The sequence below is a fragment of the Balaenoptera borealis genome, assembly GCF_965194805.1.
Source record: "Balaenoptera borealis genome assembly, chromosome: 1".
Classification (NCBI taxonomy): Eukaryota; Metazoa; Chordata; class Mammalia; order Artiodactyla; family Balaenopteridae; genus Balaenoptera; species Balaenoptera borealis.
This window is the reverse complement of record NC_138860.1, coordinates 143583752-143602389: the sequence shown is the minus strand read 5'-3', so window position 1 is coordinate 143602389 and position 18638 is coordinate 143583752. Positions and strand designations below refer to the sequence as shown.

Here is an 18638-nt window from a genome sequence, read left to right as displayed (position 1 = left end):
ATTTAATCACCACAGCAATATCATGGAACTGGATCTAAAAGTATTCCCGTTTCACATATGTTTACAGAATGCTTATGCATTCCCAAAGGGGAAACTTCAACAAGGTAACGTATGAGCCTGCCATAGTTAGTGTGCAATAAAAGAGTTAACATTATTAGTTCTTTCTTGTACTTTGGGAGTCAGTTTTGGTCACTTTTCTTTGTCCCATTAACCAGCTTTCCCTTTGGAAGCTTGTGCTTCCCTTCACCCTTTGATACCTGTCTGCTTCTCCTCACTGTGTGCCTCTAGCTTCATCTATTGAAAAATCACTGTCTGCCCTCACAGAGCTTATATTCCCACTGGGAGGAGTGCAGTAACAAGTAATTCCAGAAACAAGTAATCACCGTAAATAATACGATTTCAGGTAGACAAAAAATAAATAAATAAATGAAAATGCTGTGAGAGAAAGTAAAGCAACGTAAGGGAACAAAGAGAGACCAGGCAGATGAGGTGGGAAGGACTGGCTGTGTGAGAGGTGGGAAAGGCCCTCCTGAGGAAGGATGTTTGAGATGAGACGGGAAGGGCAGAGAGCACAGGGAGTGCAAAGGCCCTGGGATGGGAATGAACTGAATGTATTTGAAGAAAAGCAAAAAGACCAGGGAGGCAGTCCTTGTTCTCAAGTTTCTTAGAATCTTGCAGGGTAGAAATACAGTAAAACAGACAACTGTACTAGAGTTGGCTCTGTGCTGTCTTAGGTGATGTACCTCACCCAGCCTTCAGGAGGCAGAGAAAACGCTCCAAAGGAGTGACAGTTGATTCATGACTTGGAAGTGTTAACTAAACAAAAGGGTGTGTGTGTGTGTGTGTGTGTTTTCAGGGTCTGAGATGGGAGGAGGGTGTACAGAATTTTAGATCTTGGGAACAAAGGATTCACGAACCTAAAGGTCAACTCAGTATGTATTGGATGAAAATGTGAATTTGAGTGAATAAACGAATGAACAAATTAATGCTTTTGTCTTGTAGGGGCAGCTCATAAGACTAAAGTATAAAGCCGAAAAGCATTTTGTTAGTTCACCTTGATAGATCACTGTTCCAAATTCTGCCCATCATTTCCCTGTAGGCAGACTCTTATGAAGACCTGTATCATTATCAAAAGGCTGCTTGCCTAGTAGATCATTCAGGGATTTATTGGGAAAACGAGCTAAGCAGTCATTTTAACCTGGGGACCGGACATATCCAAAGCCCAATGGCCAGCATTCCTGTCTTTCCTGAGCATTGCTTGGATGAGAACTATGGGATGGATGAATGGTTGAAAAACGAAGTCATAATCTCAGGGCTGTGCATAGAAGGGAGAGTGTCTGTTCGTGTTCGAGACCCCAGAGGTAATTGCTGGCTTGAAAAGTAGGGGCCTGGCTTCTGGTCTTCACTCTACTTGTGGTTGCGGCATTGGTCTCTAACCTGTACAGTGGAGTGGCGCCATGCAGTGGCTAAGGTCCCTTCCAGCTCTGGAATTCTGTGTTCATCTTACTCTGCCTGATGAAGAGAGGGAGGGAGTGAATGTGCATGGGCACCAGCCCTGTCCTGGGGTACTCGCTCCCCCAGAAACCTGGGCATCTCTTGGCCCAGAGCACCCCAAGAAGCTGTCCTAATCTGCCACACTCATGGGTGGGTTCTGGCTGTCCACCACCTGTGTTCCTGCAGAGCCATGAATGACCACGTTCCTGACGGCCTCCTCCTTCCCCTGTGTCTGTTCTTCTGCAGTGATCCAAGAGCTAGGTATTCCTGATGTAGCCTTTTCTTAGAGTCCACACAGGGATCCTCTGGTCTGCCCATTTTCCCTCTCCCCTTCCTGCTCTAAAGCCACATCACAAGCATTCAGGTCTCAGCCCCTCCACTAACCACCTGTGTGGCCTTGGTCAGGTTTCTTAATCTCTCTGTGCCTCAGTGTGGATAGCAAATAACCTATAGGGTTATTTGTAAAGATGAATGAGATAATTCATATAAAGCAGTTAGCACAGTGCCTGGCACATCATAAGTGCACCATGCATTGCTGCCTTCCTTCCTCAAATGTTTTCTGCCCCGTTCTCAGGCAAGCAGGAAGGATCCTGAGGTACACAGGACACCTCTGCCCTGAGGAGTCCAGACCAGTGCCTTCTGTGAGGCACATGCTTTCCCTAGGTTACCTCATTGAGTCCCCACCACAATCCAGAACGATGCTTATTCTTCTCAGAATTCTTTTCAGACTGCAGCCCAGAGACCAGAGAAGTCATGTGACATTCCCTGCAGCATACAATTTGTAAATGGCACAGTTGGAATCAGAGCTCAGGTCTCTCAGACTCCAAATCCAGTGCCCTTTCCCCCACTTCACCCAGGCTGCCATCGCCTGGCTTGTTTTGAAGGGAAGAAGAAGAAGCAGTGCATCATGGGAGTGATCATATGGGAAATCAGCTCTCCTTCCCAGGACATCCACTACCAGCTTTCAAAAGAGGGGGGACCACTAGGCTCGAGAGCCCAGCTCCCAGCAGCCCTTGCATCAACCCATCTGAAAAGGATCCGTCTTTAAAAGCAAGGAGCCAGAAAAAATAATTCATACTAAAAACAAACTCTGTCATGAGTCATTTGACTTTGCTTTCCCCCGAACACATAGTTTATGTCTTGGGCAAGCTAAGGCTAAAGGAACATCTGATACGTTTTAAGCTAGCAAAGCTATTATTTAAGGAGCTCTACATCCAGTGTGTGCCCATTGGACCCATGGTTTAAATCAAGGCTTGTGCTAAGGGAGCCTGACAGTTTGTTATTGCTGTTGTAGTTGTTTCGGCGTGTGATTGTGTACGAGTTTTATCAAGGTGACAAGAATCTTTGGTCCATGATTCAAAAGTTCTCAGGTGGTGAACTAACCTATGCAGTAGCTATTCTGAGTGAATCTGTGCCTGAGAGGAAAGTGTATAATGTGCATGTGTTGAGATGGGTGAGCCCCTTTGGAAATGAGAGGGAGAGAATAGGGGAGGGCAGCTTCCGAAGGAGCTGCTTTCTGGTTGCATCAGCAGAGGAGGGAGACTCAGCCTTGGGTCAGAGTATTGCTCAATCCTGGATGAACAGGACATAACCCAGAACACAAGGCAAGTGTCTCTGTCTCTGTGGCCGACTTGCTCCTCTTTAGATAACAGAAAAATGATGGAAATCGACTTACATTGTAAAAACTCAAACATCAAAGAGTAAACGGGAAAGGCACAAACCTCTACTGTTCCCAGAGGTAATCGCTATTGTCCATTTTATGTCTTTCTAAGTTTTTTAATGCATTCATAGACATATATATGTATATAGGATCATATAGTACAAACTGTTCTGCAAGGTTTTTTTTCACTTATTAGATATTTGGAGTATGTCAGTGCATATACAGCTACCGCATATCTGTTACATATTGGTAGTAATTCCACAGTCGGCATATATAAAAAATGATTTAACCAATGTCCTATTGATAGACATGTAGGTAGTTTCTGGTATCTGGCTTTTGCAAACAACAATCAAAGGATCATCCTGGGTATGGTTCTTTATACACAAGTATGAAAAGTTCTCTTGGAGAGATACAAAAAAAGTGGAATTTCTACTGGAGGGATTTGTGCCTTTGAAATTATGTTAGCTGTGGCCAAAATGTCCTCCAAAAAGGCTGTCCCAATTTGTGTTCCTGCCAACGGTGCCCCTGTTCCTTTGCCAACACTGCATATTGTCAGTCGTTTAACATTTTTGCCCATTTCTCGGGCAGAAAATGACTGCTCATTGTTCTTTTCCTTTGCCTCTGCCCTGTTGCTAGTGAGAATGAACATTTTCTTTATATCTTCAGTCTCTTAATTTCTGTCTTCTGTTAATGGCCTATTAACATCCTCTCTTCATTTTCCTCTAGGGTCGTAGGTCTTTCCCTCGGGGATTTGGAGAGGTTCTTCGTGTGCTCTGTGCATCAGTCCTTTGTCTGTCATTTATCTTGAAGACTTTCTTGTAATAAGACCTTCAACATCCACCTTCGCTTACAGTGTCTTATACAGGAGTTTTAAATTTTCATATACTCACATCTGTGAATCTCCTTCTTTATCGCTTCAAGATTTCTTGGAAGCTTTCCCTGTAAACTATTTCTTTTCCTGGAGCTGTGTTTTTCAGAATAATAACATTTTAGACTACGACACCCCGGGTTAGCAGAATGGTCTCTGTTTTTGCAGACATTCTTGGTAATTTCACCATTAATTATGGGGAAATTTTGAAACCATATGGATCAGTCCTAGGCAAATGAGAGGCAGCAGGGAACTAACTAGGAGCAGGCAGCCTGAAGTCATATGTATGGGCTTTGGACCATATCCAGGCTCCTGTACTTACCACTTGATTTGGGGACATCACTTTGCTGCTCTGAGCCTTAGTTTATGTCTCTGTAAAATGGGGCAAATCACAATTTCAAAGGGTTACTGTGAGGTTTAACATCTCCCATGTCTCAGCCTACTCAATACATGTTTGTTTCTGCCCCTCCTGATAAAAGGTCTTTTTGTCCCCCCCGCACATGTAAATGTAACTGGTCACTTAAGACTGTTGACTTTCATCTCTTCTGAGGATCTTGTAGCTGAATCGTGGAGTCACAGCTTGCCCAAGAGTCTGAGGCAATTTCCTCATGATGCATCTCTGTGGGCCTAAAGGAAACGAAACACCTACACCATTGCTCAATGCTGGAAAATTCTCCAGGGTGGCCGACCCCTCTTGGCAGAGAGAAACCAGGGCTCTGGGGGGGCTACTCCAGTCCATGTGGGTGGAGAGCTTTTGTAGTTCCTGGACTCACTGAGCCTCCTGCTCGTGCGGGGACAGTTCCCTCTCCTTTGAAATCATCCCCTCTTCCCCTCCCCTTGCCTGGCATCCCTCACTTCTTATAGCAACACGACACTCGAAGTTGGGAGCCCAGACACTTGAGCCAGACTGCCTGGGTTCAAAACCCAGCTCTGCCACTCTTACTTGTGAGGCCTGGAACAAATGTCTTCATCTCTCTCTACCTCAATTTCCCTATCTATAAAATGGGAGTACTGGTATGACCTACCTCATAGGGCTGTTATGAGAGTTGATACTTATAAAGCCCTTGGCATATAGTACAGTGATCAAGGAGCTACAAAGAAATCATATACAGTATCTGAATCCTGGCTCCTCCTTTCACAGGCAGTTGACTTTGGATAATGTACTTATTCTGACCTCAGCTCTCTCATTTGTAAAATGGGTATGAAAATAGCTATTTCATAGGACTGCTGGGAAAGTCAAATGGGATAACGTATGTCATGAGTATAGGGCTTCAGTTATTGGTGGCTACTGTGGTGATGGTTATTGAAAAAGACAGGAATGAATATGCAGGGGATGCCCAAAACTCAAAAGCAGAGAGGCTGGTGATTAAAAGAGAAGGTTCTGGAGTCAGACACACTGGGTTGGAATTCAGCCTCCGCTACCCTTGGCCCTGTGACCTTGGACCTAAACCTTTTTGTCATTCAGTTTCCTGACCTGTTAAATAGGATTGATAGTGGTGCCTACCTCTAGGCTTGTAGGCTTGTTATGAAGAGGAAATGATGATAGACCAGGAACATAGAAAATGCTTAATAAAATTAACTGTTATTGCTACTCATATCCCCTGCCCATCAAGGGGAAGAGTCTTGTCCGCAGCCAGGAGTCCCTGGGTAGGAGAAGTGGCAGCACAGCCAGAGCCCCCTGCCCAATCCATTCTGCTGGGTTTGGAGCACAAGGTAGGAAAGAGGATCAAAACTCAAGAAGGGAAACTGAGGCAGAAGCCTGGTTTTTACAGATCAACCAAAATGATTGAGGTAGAGAGAAAAAAAAACACAATTAAGGATGTCCATCAGGATTTATCTGCAATGATATATTTCATTTTAATTCTTAAAGCAGTCCTATTGGGTAGGTTCTGTTATTTCCAGTTTTCACCTGGTGAAACAGAGGGTGAGAAAATGCAAGTGACTTGCGTAAGATCACACAGCTAACAAGTGGAGGAGCGAGGATTTGTGCCCAGAACCATCCGGCTCCAAATCCCTAATGCTACGCTGTCAATATCTGTCCTGCCTCTGTTGAGAGTGACTCAGAGGCCAAGCAGGAGCGGGCTGGGGGGGGGACCCTGTTTCTCTGGGGGAGCAGAGGAGGTGGAGACAAGGGCAGTGGGCCTGGAGCTGACAGGCTGCATGTAAAAGTTTGGAAATTTTGCCCTGAAAGACAAGAGAGTGTTTTCAGCTGAGGCCATTTTCAACTGTACCCTGTGTACTAGGCCAAGGGTAAACAAAAACACAGCCATAAATAGCACTCCCCAGAATTCTCGTCACAACAGCCCACTGTGCTCTTTCTGTTTGGAGATGACTGTCGAAACACTTCGTGTGAAGAGGTCTGAATCTGTTACTGTTCACCAAGTCAGTCACAGCCCATTCGAACGAGGTGCCTTGGGTGTGAGTAGAGATGCAAGAATCATCAGGTGACCAGCCATTATGAAGTCTCACCAAATGGCCTGCCCGGGAAACCAGCATCCCTGGACTAGGGCCAGGCCTTCCTAATGCCACTGCTTGGAAGGGGCCCATCCTAGTTCAGAGGGCCTGCCCCAGCTCCTTACAGAATATGTTTTTATAGCTATCCGTTCTCTAATTAAACATAAAGTATCAAAGCTGGAATCAACTGAACAAGTCATCTAGTCTAGTGCATTTAAAAGATGGAGACATTTGGTTCCCAGTGGGAGGTGACATTCCCAAGGTTATAGAGAGAAAACCTGAGACTGGAATCCAGGCCTCCTGATTCTTAGTCTAAAACACGTCTAACGCTGCCCTCCTGAACCTTTCCAACACAGTTGCAAAATTTCTGCCAGCCTCTCCAAAGGGCAGGGCTGGAAGGTGGGAGAGGTGGGAGGGAGGTTGTGTTTGTCCTTGATACTTTCTACCTTGCACTCTACATCTGTTCCCCCATTTCAGTGTTTCCCCTCACCTGTCAAAACTAACTAGTCCTGTGTGCCCAAATCTAGAGCCTTGAGAAGCAGCTTCTCGGGTTTGCAGAGTCATTCCTGCTCCCCTGTCCAGGGTTTTTTCCTGCTGTGGCAGTGCTGCTTCTTGAACAATGGACAGGCCCGCAGACCAGGAGGATGCCTGGCTCAGCCCCTCTTGGGTGGGTTTCCCAGGTGAGATGTGGCCTCCCCAAGTATCATTTCCACATCTCCAGAGGCAGGCCAGGAAGAGGAAAGGGATGAATGTTAATTGATCACCTGATAACATGCTGGATTATAACCACATTTAATCTGTAACTGAGGCTATGTGAAGTAGGTGGATGTTATCATCTCCGCTTGCAAACAGGAGCAAGAAGTTAGAAAGGCAAATCACTTGTTCAAAGCCACACAGCCAGAAAGTGAGAGAGTTGGGACCTGAACCTAGACTTGTGTGAAAATCCAAAGTATAAGCTCTTTCAAGTTCACCAGGCTAGAGAAAGTGTGCACACAAGCACACACACACACAGTGGAAGAGTGCTTTCTAAACTGTGAAGAGCCCCCACCGTGCAGGATGATGAGGATGACAGCACCCAGTCCAGGCCAAGCATGAAATGGCTCCCGACAGGCAGGTGCTTAGCCTCTGGGGAAACTGGCCTTCCACGAGGAAGTCTGCGGAGCACAGCCATTACTCATAGAAGCTTCTTACGAGGAGGGGAGTGGAGGGGCTCTTTAGGGGCAAGGGTCTCTCAGCTAGTCCAGTAGTTCTCAGGCGTCATCAGGGGGCTACCACAGGCAGAACCGACCGTGTAATTTATGGGATCCGGTACCAAATGAAAATGTGGGCCCCTGGCCGGGGGCAGGGAAGTCACTCGTGGCTGACAGGTGACCCCCAAGTGTTTCCAGCTTCCCAGTTGCCTACCCAACCCTCCGTGGCAGTGGGGAGTGGCGGGGAGAGACACTGCTTGCCCGGCCCTGAGACACTGCAGGCTCACAACCTGGCCTGGCTCTCCCCACAGCGTGCTTTTCCCTACACTCCCGCCACCCCATGCCACGCTGTCGCCACCCCATGCCACCCTGTCGTCACCCCAGGGGTGCGTGGTCAGCAGTGGAGAAATGGGGTGAGGTGCCAGAAGGCAGGGAGCAGGCTGGTCCTGGAAAGGGAAAGGCCCCACACCCAGCACATGCTCTGCTGTCCCATCAGCCTTCATCCGCAAAGCACACATTCAAAGGTAAAATTAAGAATTTCAAAACAGGGACTGCAGATCACTAAACCCCAAGCTTGAGCCTTCCTGGCGTGGGACCCTGGACGACTACACAGGTGACATACCCGTGAAGTTTGCCCTTACTGCAGGTCCTTAGCCAAGTTGCACTAGTACAGAGGAAGTGAAGAAATAAGGGCAGTATGTCGAGTTTTTAACAAAGCTATATGTAAACAATTTAAATGATTTCCCTGTATTCTGAGATCACGGTAACTTTTATTTTTTTTTTGCTTTGATGTTAAAATCTTTTTTGTTGCGACATAATGGTCAGAGTAAATGTTAAGTAGGTTTTTTGGTGTTTTTTTTAAAGGTTCTTGTTTGGCAAAATAAGACGCTGACGATTCTTTGTAGGTCTCCAAAAGGTTTGGAGATTGTATTGGTCCAGGGATTGGAAACTCCTGAGCTGGGGCTTTCAAGGAGAAAGCCCTTCCTGATTGTTGGGGATGAAGCCTTTTCCCCAGCTGCTGGCATCAGAAAGGCATACAGTTAGTAATTGTGATATATTTCAGTATTTTCTAGGTACATCTTTGCTTTTGTGAAGTCTAAACTCTGGTGGAGTCTGTGAGAAGAGGCAACACAGAATAAGGGCATCAAAATCAAAATTCAAAGGCTGAAACTCCCAGTTCCCTGTGACCCTTGAGAGATCATTTCTCCAAATATCCCAACCATCAGGAGCTCCACAGAAGTAAATTGGAGAGGTGATAACACACCCAGGACAGACCCAGCCTATGTCTTATGTCCTGGTCTAATTATTAGTAATCGATCATTAAACTGTCCAGGACTCAAAGGAGAATTTATTGGGATAATAAACTACGGCTACCCTTATTAAAGGCTCCTTCACCTCTCCTGAGGCAACAAGCCCCACAGAGGCTGCTGTTTCCCTGGGCAGGAACCCATGGTGGCCAGTTGAAGGGTTGCATTTGTCCTGCCAGAGGCCTGGGCTGGTTGACAGCCTGGAGCCTGGAAGATCCCCTTGTGGTGGTAAATCTGTGTGACTCCCAGCCCAGCGGCTCCCACCATTGTATTTTTTTTGTATCAAGTCGAAGGCCAACCCACTTTCAATCCTTTGATGAGGGAAAATATGTCAACACAATGGTCCACTGAACTCTGGAAATAGACAACATGCAATGCTTTTTGGGGTCTGTAGCCTAAATGGTTTTACTCCAGAAGATGTGGAATTAAACATAAAGCAGACAGCTAATTGCTATTAAACCCACATGCTCCAAACCAACCATTACGGTCTCTTCTCAGTTACAGAACCAGAGAGGCTTTCCCTAGAATAGACGTTGGTAGACTGGGCTTTGGGGGGAGAAGCAAGAAGGAGGAAGAAGGGGAAGAGGAGGGCAAGAGAGAAATAACACGTCACAGAGGGGTGCAGTTCTGAAATGCACAAAGTCTGTGCCATTTAATTGGGATTACTTTTTCTTTTTATCCCATGTGGATTTCTTTTTATCCATATGGAAAGAAGTCTTTGACAATACCTGCTTCAGAGTCTCAGGTTTAAGAAGCCAATCACTGACCCGAGGAAAAAGAGACATAAATCACTTTCAAGTTCTTCAGACAAAGAACAGCTCAAGGCAAGCTGGAGCGTTTGCAGGGCATTTTTGTGACATTTCTGGATGCCCTTTGTTTCCCCCTTTCAAGAAAAGCCCTTTCTTTGCTTGCCTTCTCACATAACAGCTTGGGATTCTTGTCCCCCCCAAAAATGCATTTGAACTTGTGGGTTTGTTAAGAGTCAGGGCATGAAGCATTTTTCCATGGTAGAAAATTCTGGCATTCCAAAGCAGAACTAATGTGAGATTTGGGAAGGCTGCCCTATTTATGCACTTAATTAGGGCTCCCCAAAGGCAGCTGATCCATTGGTGTCATAGGAAACCGACGCCAAGGCCAGCGAAGGCTGAAAATGTGTGAGTACCCAAGAGGGGGGCGAATGTAGATTCCACACCTGTTCCCCACTGACTTGGATCAGGACTCAAGGGATATAAAGACGAGGGCTTGCCTGAAATGCTCATTTGGATCCCAGGCCTGATTTCATCGTTCTGTGTGTCACCAGTGTTTGAGTCAAGTCCCAAAACACTTGGAGATAAAGGATCAGAGTTATAGGTTCTCTTTGGATCTATGAAATAAGGTCTTGGTTCTGAAGATCTGTGAAGTTGACAGAATTACAGTGGAAAAATTATAGACTTTAAAGACCAACCAGCCTGTGCTTTGAGTCTTACTCTGCCACTAGTAGATGGTGTCAGTTTTTGAAGAAGTTATCCAGTTATTTCCGAGATTTAGTTTTCTTCCCTATAAGAGGCCATACTAATACCTCTTCCACGGGTTCATTATCGTAACAACAGCTAACATTTGTTGAGCAATTACGGTGTGTAAGGCACTGTTCTAAGAGCATGAACTGTATTAACTCTTCCATCCTCTGTAGACCGTATAAGGTAAAGTCTGTATTAGAGGTTGGCAAACTGCTCCCCATGGGCCAATTTTTGCCCACTGCCCATTTATGCAAATAATGTTTTACTGGAACACAGTTATGCCCATCTGTTCATGTCTACTCTGTGGCTACTTTCATGCTATAGCTCCCAGGTTGAGTAGTCGAAACAGAAACTGTATGTCCAACCAGATCTAAAATGTTTACTATCTGGCTTTGTACAGAAACAAATTTGCCAACCCCTGCTTTAAATGATCCCAATTGAAAGATGAAGAAAATAAACCATAGACATTTTTTTGGGGTCTGTGCCCCACGGCATGTGGGATCTTAGCTCCCCGACCAGGAATCAAACCCACACCCCCTGCATTGGAAGTGCAGGGTCTTAACCACTGGACCACCAGGGAAGTCCAACCATAGACATTTTAAATAGCTTAACTGAGGTCGTACAGCTGGTGACAGATAGAACTAGGATTAGAACCCAGTATCCTGACTCCAGAACTTGTGATCTTCACCAGTATCCTACGTGTATAATAATATACATGAATTGCCCAGTGCAGTACCTGATGCATAGGAGATGCCTGACACATCTGGTTGCTTAGCGATCCTTTGCATTCCCCCACGGTTCTCCTTTTCCTTCTGCCTCCTTTTGCAGGTTCATATCAATTCCTATTGCCTTTTCCTTCTCTTCTGCCAGATTATGTTTTCAATTCTGCAGACTTCTGGGCAATTTTATACCCATTATCTCAATGCATCAAACAACCCTGTGAGGTCGGTATCATTATCTTCACTTAAAAGATGTAGAAACCACTCCCGACCTCTGAACTCCCAGGAGTTTTTACACTTCATTTGTTAACCCTCAGAGGAAACGTTGCTAGGAGCTTTGGGAACATTTATTTAATGCTGAAAACTAACATTAGAGAAAAAATCTTGACAGTTACTCAAGAAAGGATTACAATCTAATTGGGGTGAGAAAATAGTGTAAAATATTGGAACAACAGCAGGCATTTTAAAAGTTAAGTTATTCAGTACAGATCGTGAGTGGGTGTGAATTCAGGGAGCTGGGACAAGAGGATGGACCGGGGGTGTGGGGTGCAGGCAGGGACGGTTTCCAGGAGGCGGTCCAATGTGAGCTGGGCCTCGAACATGGGGCAGGATTTTAAAAAGAGAATCTCAGATTTGAGTATCATGGGAGTGAGGAAAGGAACCACAGAGAGAAGACACAGAAATGGAAATGTCTCAAAGGGACAGGCCCAGCAAATCCCAGAGAACTCTGGCAAATCAGAATGAGTAAATAGGGAACAGGTTGTGTTTGACTTTGAAGGCCAGAGAGAGGGCCTTAGAATAATAATAGTGCTAATTATGATAACACTTAGGTGCAAGATTGCTGACCCAGGCACTCTAGATTCATACTCTCCTTTAACCCCACCAACCCTTCAGTGATACAGGTATTGTCCTATTTCGCAGATAAGAACATTTGAGGCTTAGATTGTAGCAATCCAATGTTAGTGGGAAAATTAGAACTATTCCACAGGCCTAGTTCAAGAGCACAGGGCTTTTTGTTGTTACTTTTCTTCTGTGGATACACGTGCTTGCAGGTGGGGTTTTAGATATGCCCATACAGTATAATCTTAGGCTCTGCTGGTTAAATTGTTCTCGCTTTCTCTGATGCTATAATCTATTATCAATTGCTCGTGGACTCAGATGGAGAACACCAGGAATTAGAGGCTGTACACCTGGACCACTATGATACCTCCCGTCACAGGCACTAGGGAGCCATGGAATGCTTTTGAGTGGGAGATACCATAATGAAAGGAACTACTCTGCCAACGAAGTCAGGCTGGATGAGAGCTGGGAAAGACAGGAAGGAGGAGGTAGTATGAACTCACAAGTGCGATATGCAGTTGTTAGTTCACCTTGGATTGAGCCACAAGAGCTAGGGTTTGGGGTGACTGAAGAGGACATGGCAAGAAGAGAAGGGCAGATTTATGGAGTCAGAGGGCCATGACCAGCACTGCTTAGACCTTACTACTAGACAGCCATGCTTGATGAACAGAGGACTTGGAGTCTGAAGATTTAGGTTCATATCTTGGCTCTACTGCTAAAGTTGCAATGTGTGAAGAAAGAGGGAGAAGGGAAGAATTATATGCTGTTTGAGTTAGACAGCATCTCATGTGTCTTCCCATCAACTCTGGGAGGTGGTAATAATAAGAGCAATAGGTAACGTGTAAATACTTCTGTGTGCCAGCACTTTCTGTGTTCTCTTCTAGCCATTTCTATATATTTTTAATCTTCATAGAAACCCCATAAGATAAGGGGCATTGTTATTCCCTTTGGATAGATGAGGTGACTGAGACACAGAGAGGTTAAGTAACATGGCTATGGTCACACAGCTGGTAAATAGAGAAACTAAGCTTTGAACCCAGGCAGTTTGGCCCCCAGAGTCCATGCTCTTAGTCATTTTCACACTGTCTCTAAGGCACGTTTTACCTCGAGGAGTGTTCTGGGGGTAAGGTTATTCTATGCCACCCTGTAACCTGCACACTGACAGTCCTGCCTCTGCACCACAGGGTCAGGGACCTCCCACTGAGAAGACTTCCTGCCACAGCCTGGTACTTCTCACAGCTGTCCGAAACCTTTCACTCCATCCTCCACCCAGACTCTCACACCCTGACCTCCTGGCTCCTGGCCACACCCATTGCCCTTGATTCTAGCTTCCCACCCCTGTAGGACTTGTACCACACCTCCAGCTCCCCTTCTCTGAATAATTTGTTTTTGTCCTTTGGACACTTTTACCTCTTTGTTCAAGGTAAGACTCTAGCACCCAGGTTCCTCCCCCACCCCATGCCAGCGCACACAAGTGGCATCCCCATCAGATTTGTACCAGCTTCTGGGAACAGAACCGGACAACTTGTTCAGCCACTTTCTCAAGGGCTGGTCCCTGGCAGCTTTACCGGTCCCACCTGTTTCCAGCCTGGTAGCTGCCAATCCAACTAGATAGGGCTATTCTGGGAGCAGCAAGAAGACTTAGTCACCCTAGTTGAGTCCTCCTTAACAAAAGAAGTCAAAAGGCCTTTTGTTGTTGTTTGTTTGTTTTTGTTGTTTGTTTTCTTAATGTGCATTAAAATTCTGCCCAGGATGCACTTCCCTGGTAGTCCAGTGGCTAAGACTCTGCGCTCCCAATGCAGGGGGCCCAGGTTCAATCCCTGATCAGGGAACTAGATCCCACATGCTGCAACTAAGAGATTGCATGCCACAGCTAAAAACCCGCATGCCACAATGAAGAGCCTGCACTTGACGACGAAGATCCCGCATGCTACAACTAAGACCCGATGCAGCCAAATAAATAAATAAATAAATATTAAACAAAAAAAAATTCTGCCCAGGATGCTATAGCAGTTAAGACATGGCCCCTGAAATCAGAAGGATATGGGTTCAAAATCCAGTTCTGCTACTTGCTAGCTGTGTCATCCTAGGAAAATTGCTCCATCTTAGTTCTTCATTTGTAAAGTGGAGCTAAAAGAAGGCCTATCTTATGGGGTAGTCACAAGAATTCGGTGAAAGGATGTACGTGAGCATGTATCACACCACCTGACCAGCAGTAAGTACTCAGTAAGTGGTAGTTATTATCAGCATTATATTAAGTATCATTATATAAAGTATCATTCAAGACTCCCTGGAGATAGTTCATTCAGACAGTTATTTACTCAACGGACATTTATCAGGAGGCAGCTGTTTGCCAAATCTATGCCAGGTACAATTATAGGATGTATGTTTATGAAAGGAAGGAATGCATGTTAATCACTTATTATAGGCCAGACACTGTTCTAGGCATTTTAGGGACATATTTCACTTCATCTTTTTTTTTCAAGTACATATTCATTATTTTAGTTTTTTAGTTTTTTAACCTTATAAAGTATATATATATATATATACATTTTTTTTTTTTACAGTAGGTCCTTGTTGGTTATCTGTTTTAAATATAGCAGTGTGTACATGTCAATCCCAAATTCCCAATCTAACTGCCGCTACCCTCCCCCATAACCATAAATTCATTCTCTGAGTCTGTGAATCTGTTTCTGTTTTGTAAATAAGTTCCAAAAAGAAAAGATACAAATGAACTTATTTACATTTCATCTTGATAAGGGCTTTGCAGGCAGACATCATAATTGTCATTTTACCGATGACGAAACTGAGGTTCATAAAGGTTAACTCCCCCAAAGACGTGGCCAATGATTGAGTGTAGCCTTAAATCAACCAAGATATTCTGAGATCAATTCCCCACTATTGAGAGATCCACATTTTACTCTCATACTCATGCAATCGAATGCCTTTATCTATGCACCTTTCTGGTTAAAAGGAAGTACAAAGGAATGTGTTTTTTATTTCATCCTTATTGGTACAAACCTCTGAAAGAGGTGAGAGCTCTGCGCCTATCTTCGCATTCCAGCGATGAGCCTGGTGGGGACTGCCCTCCAATGATGGGGGATTTCGTCATCCTTCAGGATAACTTCTCTGCTTACGTGGGACTAGAACTAGAGAGGGAGAAGGCAGCAGGTAAGGAGCTTATATTGGACTCACCCAAGGCGTACTTTGCAAGTTATTTTGTTTTTTTAAATCAGTCCCAGTCATAAGCTTGCTTTTTGGATCCATGCCTTATGCCTCTAGCCATTGAAAGCCAAGTATGTCAAGGGAAAAAAGGTCCTTCAGTTAGTTGAAATTTTATTCTGTTTCTACTTTGGTGGTTTGAAACTAATTACAGACTCTGGGTTGTGCTTACATGTCCAAAATGAAATGAGAGTTTGAGCCAATTGCTCTAATAACGAGGAGAGGAAAATCCACTTTTCTTTCCATTATCTAAAGATTTCAGGCATATGTGAGTTTTTTTTTTTTTTAAATCAAATTATGTGAAAAGTTGGCCTCAAGCCTTCATTTCACTTTGCCGTTGTAGAAACTAGTCTGAAATTTTGTTTTGGAAAGGAGATGACATGCCTTAGACTGCTTCGGCGGAACAAGAGGGTCTTGTTGGAGCAATCGCAGGCGAAGAGATTTTGGTATTGTTATGATAGAATGTTTGTGTATGCTTGGGGGAGGGAGGTGTATTGCAAAGGATGACTCTTCATTTAAATTTTTTTTAAAAGGCTGGAGTACCTAAAATAAATTTCAAGATGAACAGTTTCCATTCATCTCACTTATTGATTCGTTTATTTGGTCCTCACTGTTGCCCAGAAGGCCCGCCCAGCCTGGCACCCACTCCTTTTCTGACTTCATCTCCAGCTCTTCGCCCCTTGCCCAGGCCGCGCCATCTACCCTGGCCCCTTCACTCTCCGTCCACATACTAAACACACTCCCACCCCTGGGCTTTTAGACGTACCGTGCCCTCTCCATGGAATCCTCTTCCTTAGATATTTGCATGGTTCATCCTCTCATCCCCTTCAGATCTCTGCTCAAGCATCATTTTATCAGAGAGATGCCATTCCTGCCACCCTATACAAACTGCCTTGTCTACTCCTGTCATTCTTTTTTTTTTTTTTTTCTTTTCACACACACACACTGTATTTTATTTTTACAAGAGATAAATAGACTGACACCAAGCATTGCAAATGGATGACCACAACAAAAGCAACAATGATTGCAATTACCAAACACGAAACACACTCATACTATGTCATAATATTGACATTCAGTCCAGTAATCCTCCTCTGTAACAGCTCCTTTACTTTGCAGTGAAAATTGATTTGTATATTCTTTGCCTCTGAGTCCTTGTGGGATTTTTTTTTTTTAATTCAAACAGAAAGTCACGAAAATTATAATCATCCTCATCAGTTCACTCAGTCCCATGTAATTAATTTTTTTTTCATCTTGATCTTTTGTTAGCACTTTTATGAGTTCATCAGTTTTTCATTAGAGTTCTGAAAATGCTTATCCATTCAGTTCATCCCGTCATTCTTTATCCCTTATCCTACTTGATTTTGTTTCCTTAGTACTTATCGCCATCTGACATAATGTATGTGTATATGTATATGTGTACATGTTCATATATGATTTTAATAAAATATTTTTAGAACAGTTTTGTATTTATATAAAATTATGTAATTATATCTCTGTGAAGATATACAGAGAGTTTTCATAAACCCCACGCCCAGTTTCTCTTATTATCAACATCTTACATTAGTATGGTACATTTGTTGCAATTAATGATATGCAATTAATGATACCAATATTGATATGTTATTATTAGCTAAAGTCCATAATTTATTCAGATTTCCTTAATTTTTTTTTTTTTTTTTGTCCTTTATCTGTTCCAGGATCCCATCCAGGATATTAGATTACACTTAGTCATCATGTTTCCTCAGGCTCCTCTGGTTTTTGATGACCTTGACAGTTTGGAGGAGTACTGGTCAGATGTTTTGTAGAATGTTCCTCAACTGGCATTTGTCTGGTGTTTTTCTTATGATTAGACTGTGGTTGTAAGTTTGGGAGAGGAAGACCACAGAGATAAAGTACCATTCTCATCACATCACATCAAGGGTACATACTATCAACATGATTTATCAGTGTTGATGTTGACCTTGATCACCTGGCTGAGGTAGTGTTTGCCAGGTTCCCCCACTGTAAAATTACTCTGTTTTTCCACTTTCCATACTGTTCTAAGTATGGAAGTTACTAAGTGGAGCCCACATTTACAGAGTGGAAGTTATGCTCTACTTCCTTAGGGGCGGAATATTTATACAAACTTGTAATTCTTCTACGTGGGACATTCATCTCCTCTTTCGTTCTTTCTTTAAAGTCATTTCTTTATGATAGCGTGGGCTTATAGATATCTGTGGTATATATGGGGTTATAATCCAATACTACTTATTTTGTTGCTTAATTCTTCCAGTTTTGGCCATTGCAAGCTCCTCAATTGCCTTCTTTATCTCTCTGATATAACTTCATAATTCTGTATGTATGTTTTTTTAATTGCTTCTTTAAATTTGGGCACTATAAGATGTTCCAGGCTCATCTTTTGTATTTCTTGCCCTAGCCCTAGAATCAGCCACTTCTCCAAGGAGCCCTGATTCTTTTTATTGGAGAATGGTATTAGGAACCAAGATCTGGGCACTAAGTGTGCTTCATTGCTACTGAGCTGTTGTTGCTTCCAGGGAGGCCAGCTGACAGTGCAAGGAAATATATGTGTGTATACACCCATCTCTATACATATTATTATATGTAATCATCTCTGCCTACGTTAAGCTACACATTAGTTTATACTGATGTCTCCAACTATAATCTGTTACTACATGAATCGTTCTAGCCTTCCTTTTTGCTTATCTGTAAACTCCCACTCAAATAGTGAGAAACCTGGCTCCCATCATTCACCATCAATTTTTTAATTGTTCAGTTCCAGTATTCTTAAATAGAAATATCAGAATTGTTAACCCACACCCCTATGTGATATAGCTTTATCAACTAGAGTACAGTGCTTATGTACAGTTTCTTTTGCCTTTAGTGTTACAAACTCTACTCATTTCCAAAATTACTTAGGTCAGCACCTTTATCTCCCACGACCTTCGGTGAGATTGTTTCATACATGTGTAATACAGTTAGATTGCTTGACACATACTACATTCCATCACAGGATTCCCCTCACCTCTGAAATTACTTTTTTGAATTTGCATACATTAAGGTTCAGTCTTTGTGCTGTAACATTCAGTGGTTTTGACAAATGCATAATGTTGTATATACACAATTACGGTATCATATAGAATAATTTCAGCACCCCCCAAAAAAATCCCCTGTGCTTCACCTATTTAATCATCCCTTCCTTCTCCCTGAGCCCTTGGCAACTACTGATCTTTTTATTACCCTAGTAGTTTTGCCTTTTCCAGAATGTCACGTAATTGGGATCATGCATATGTATCCTTTTCAGACTGGTTTCTCTCACTTAGTAATATGCATTTAAGATTCATCCATGTCTTATTGTGGCTTGGTAGTTCATTTCTTTTTATTGTGT

The 18638-nt window shown here is 43.6% G+C and overlaps 1 protein-coding gene across 11 annotated transcripts in view; it reads left to right on the top strand.

Moving 5' to 3' along the window:
• Positions 1 to 18638, top strand: part of FGGY (FGGY carbohydrate kinase domain containing) — a 409967-nt gene that overhangs the window by 354354 nt on the left and 36975 nt on the right. The window contains exon 14 of one of the 11 annotated variants that reach the window (XM_082357732.1): positions 15059 to 15199. The exons of 9 other annotated variants lie outside the window; for them this stretch is intronic. In XM_082357732.1, the coding sequence (XP_082213858.1) occupies positions 15059 to 15199 (141 nt within the window). Of the gene's footprint in view, positions 1 to 15058; positions 15200 to 18638 lie in introns of those variants that run through there. One more of the 11 variants, XM_082357734.1, reaches the window with a different exon arrangement.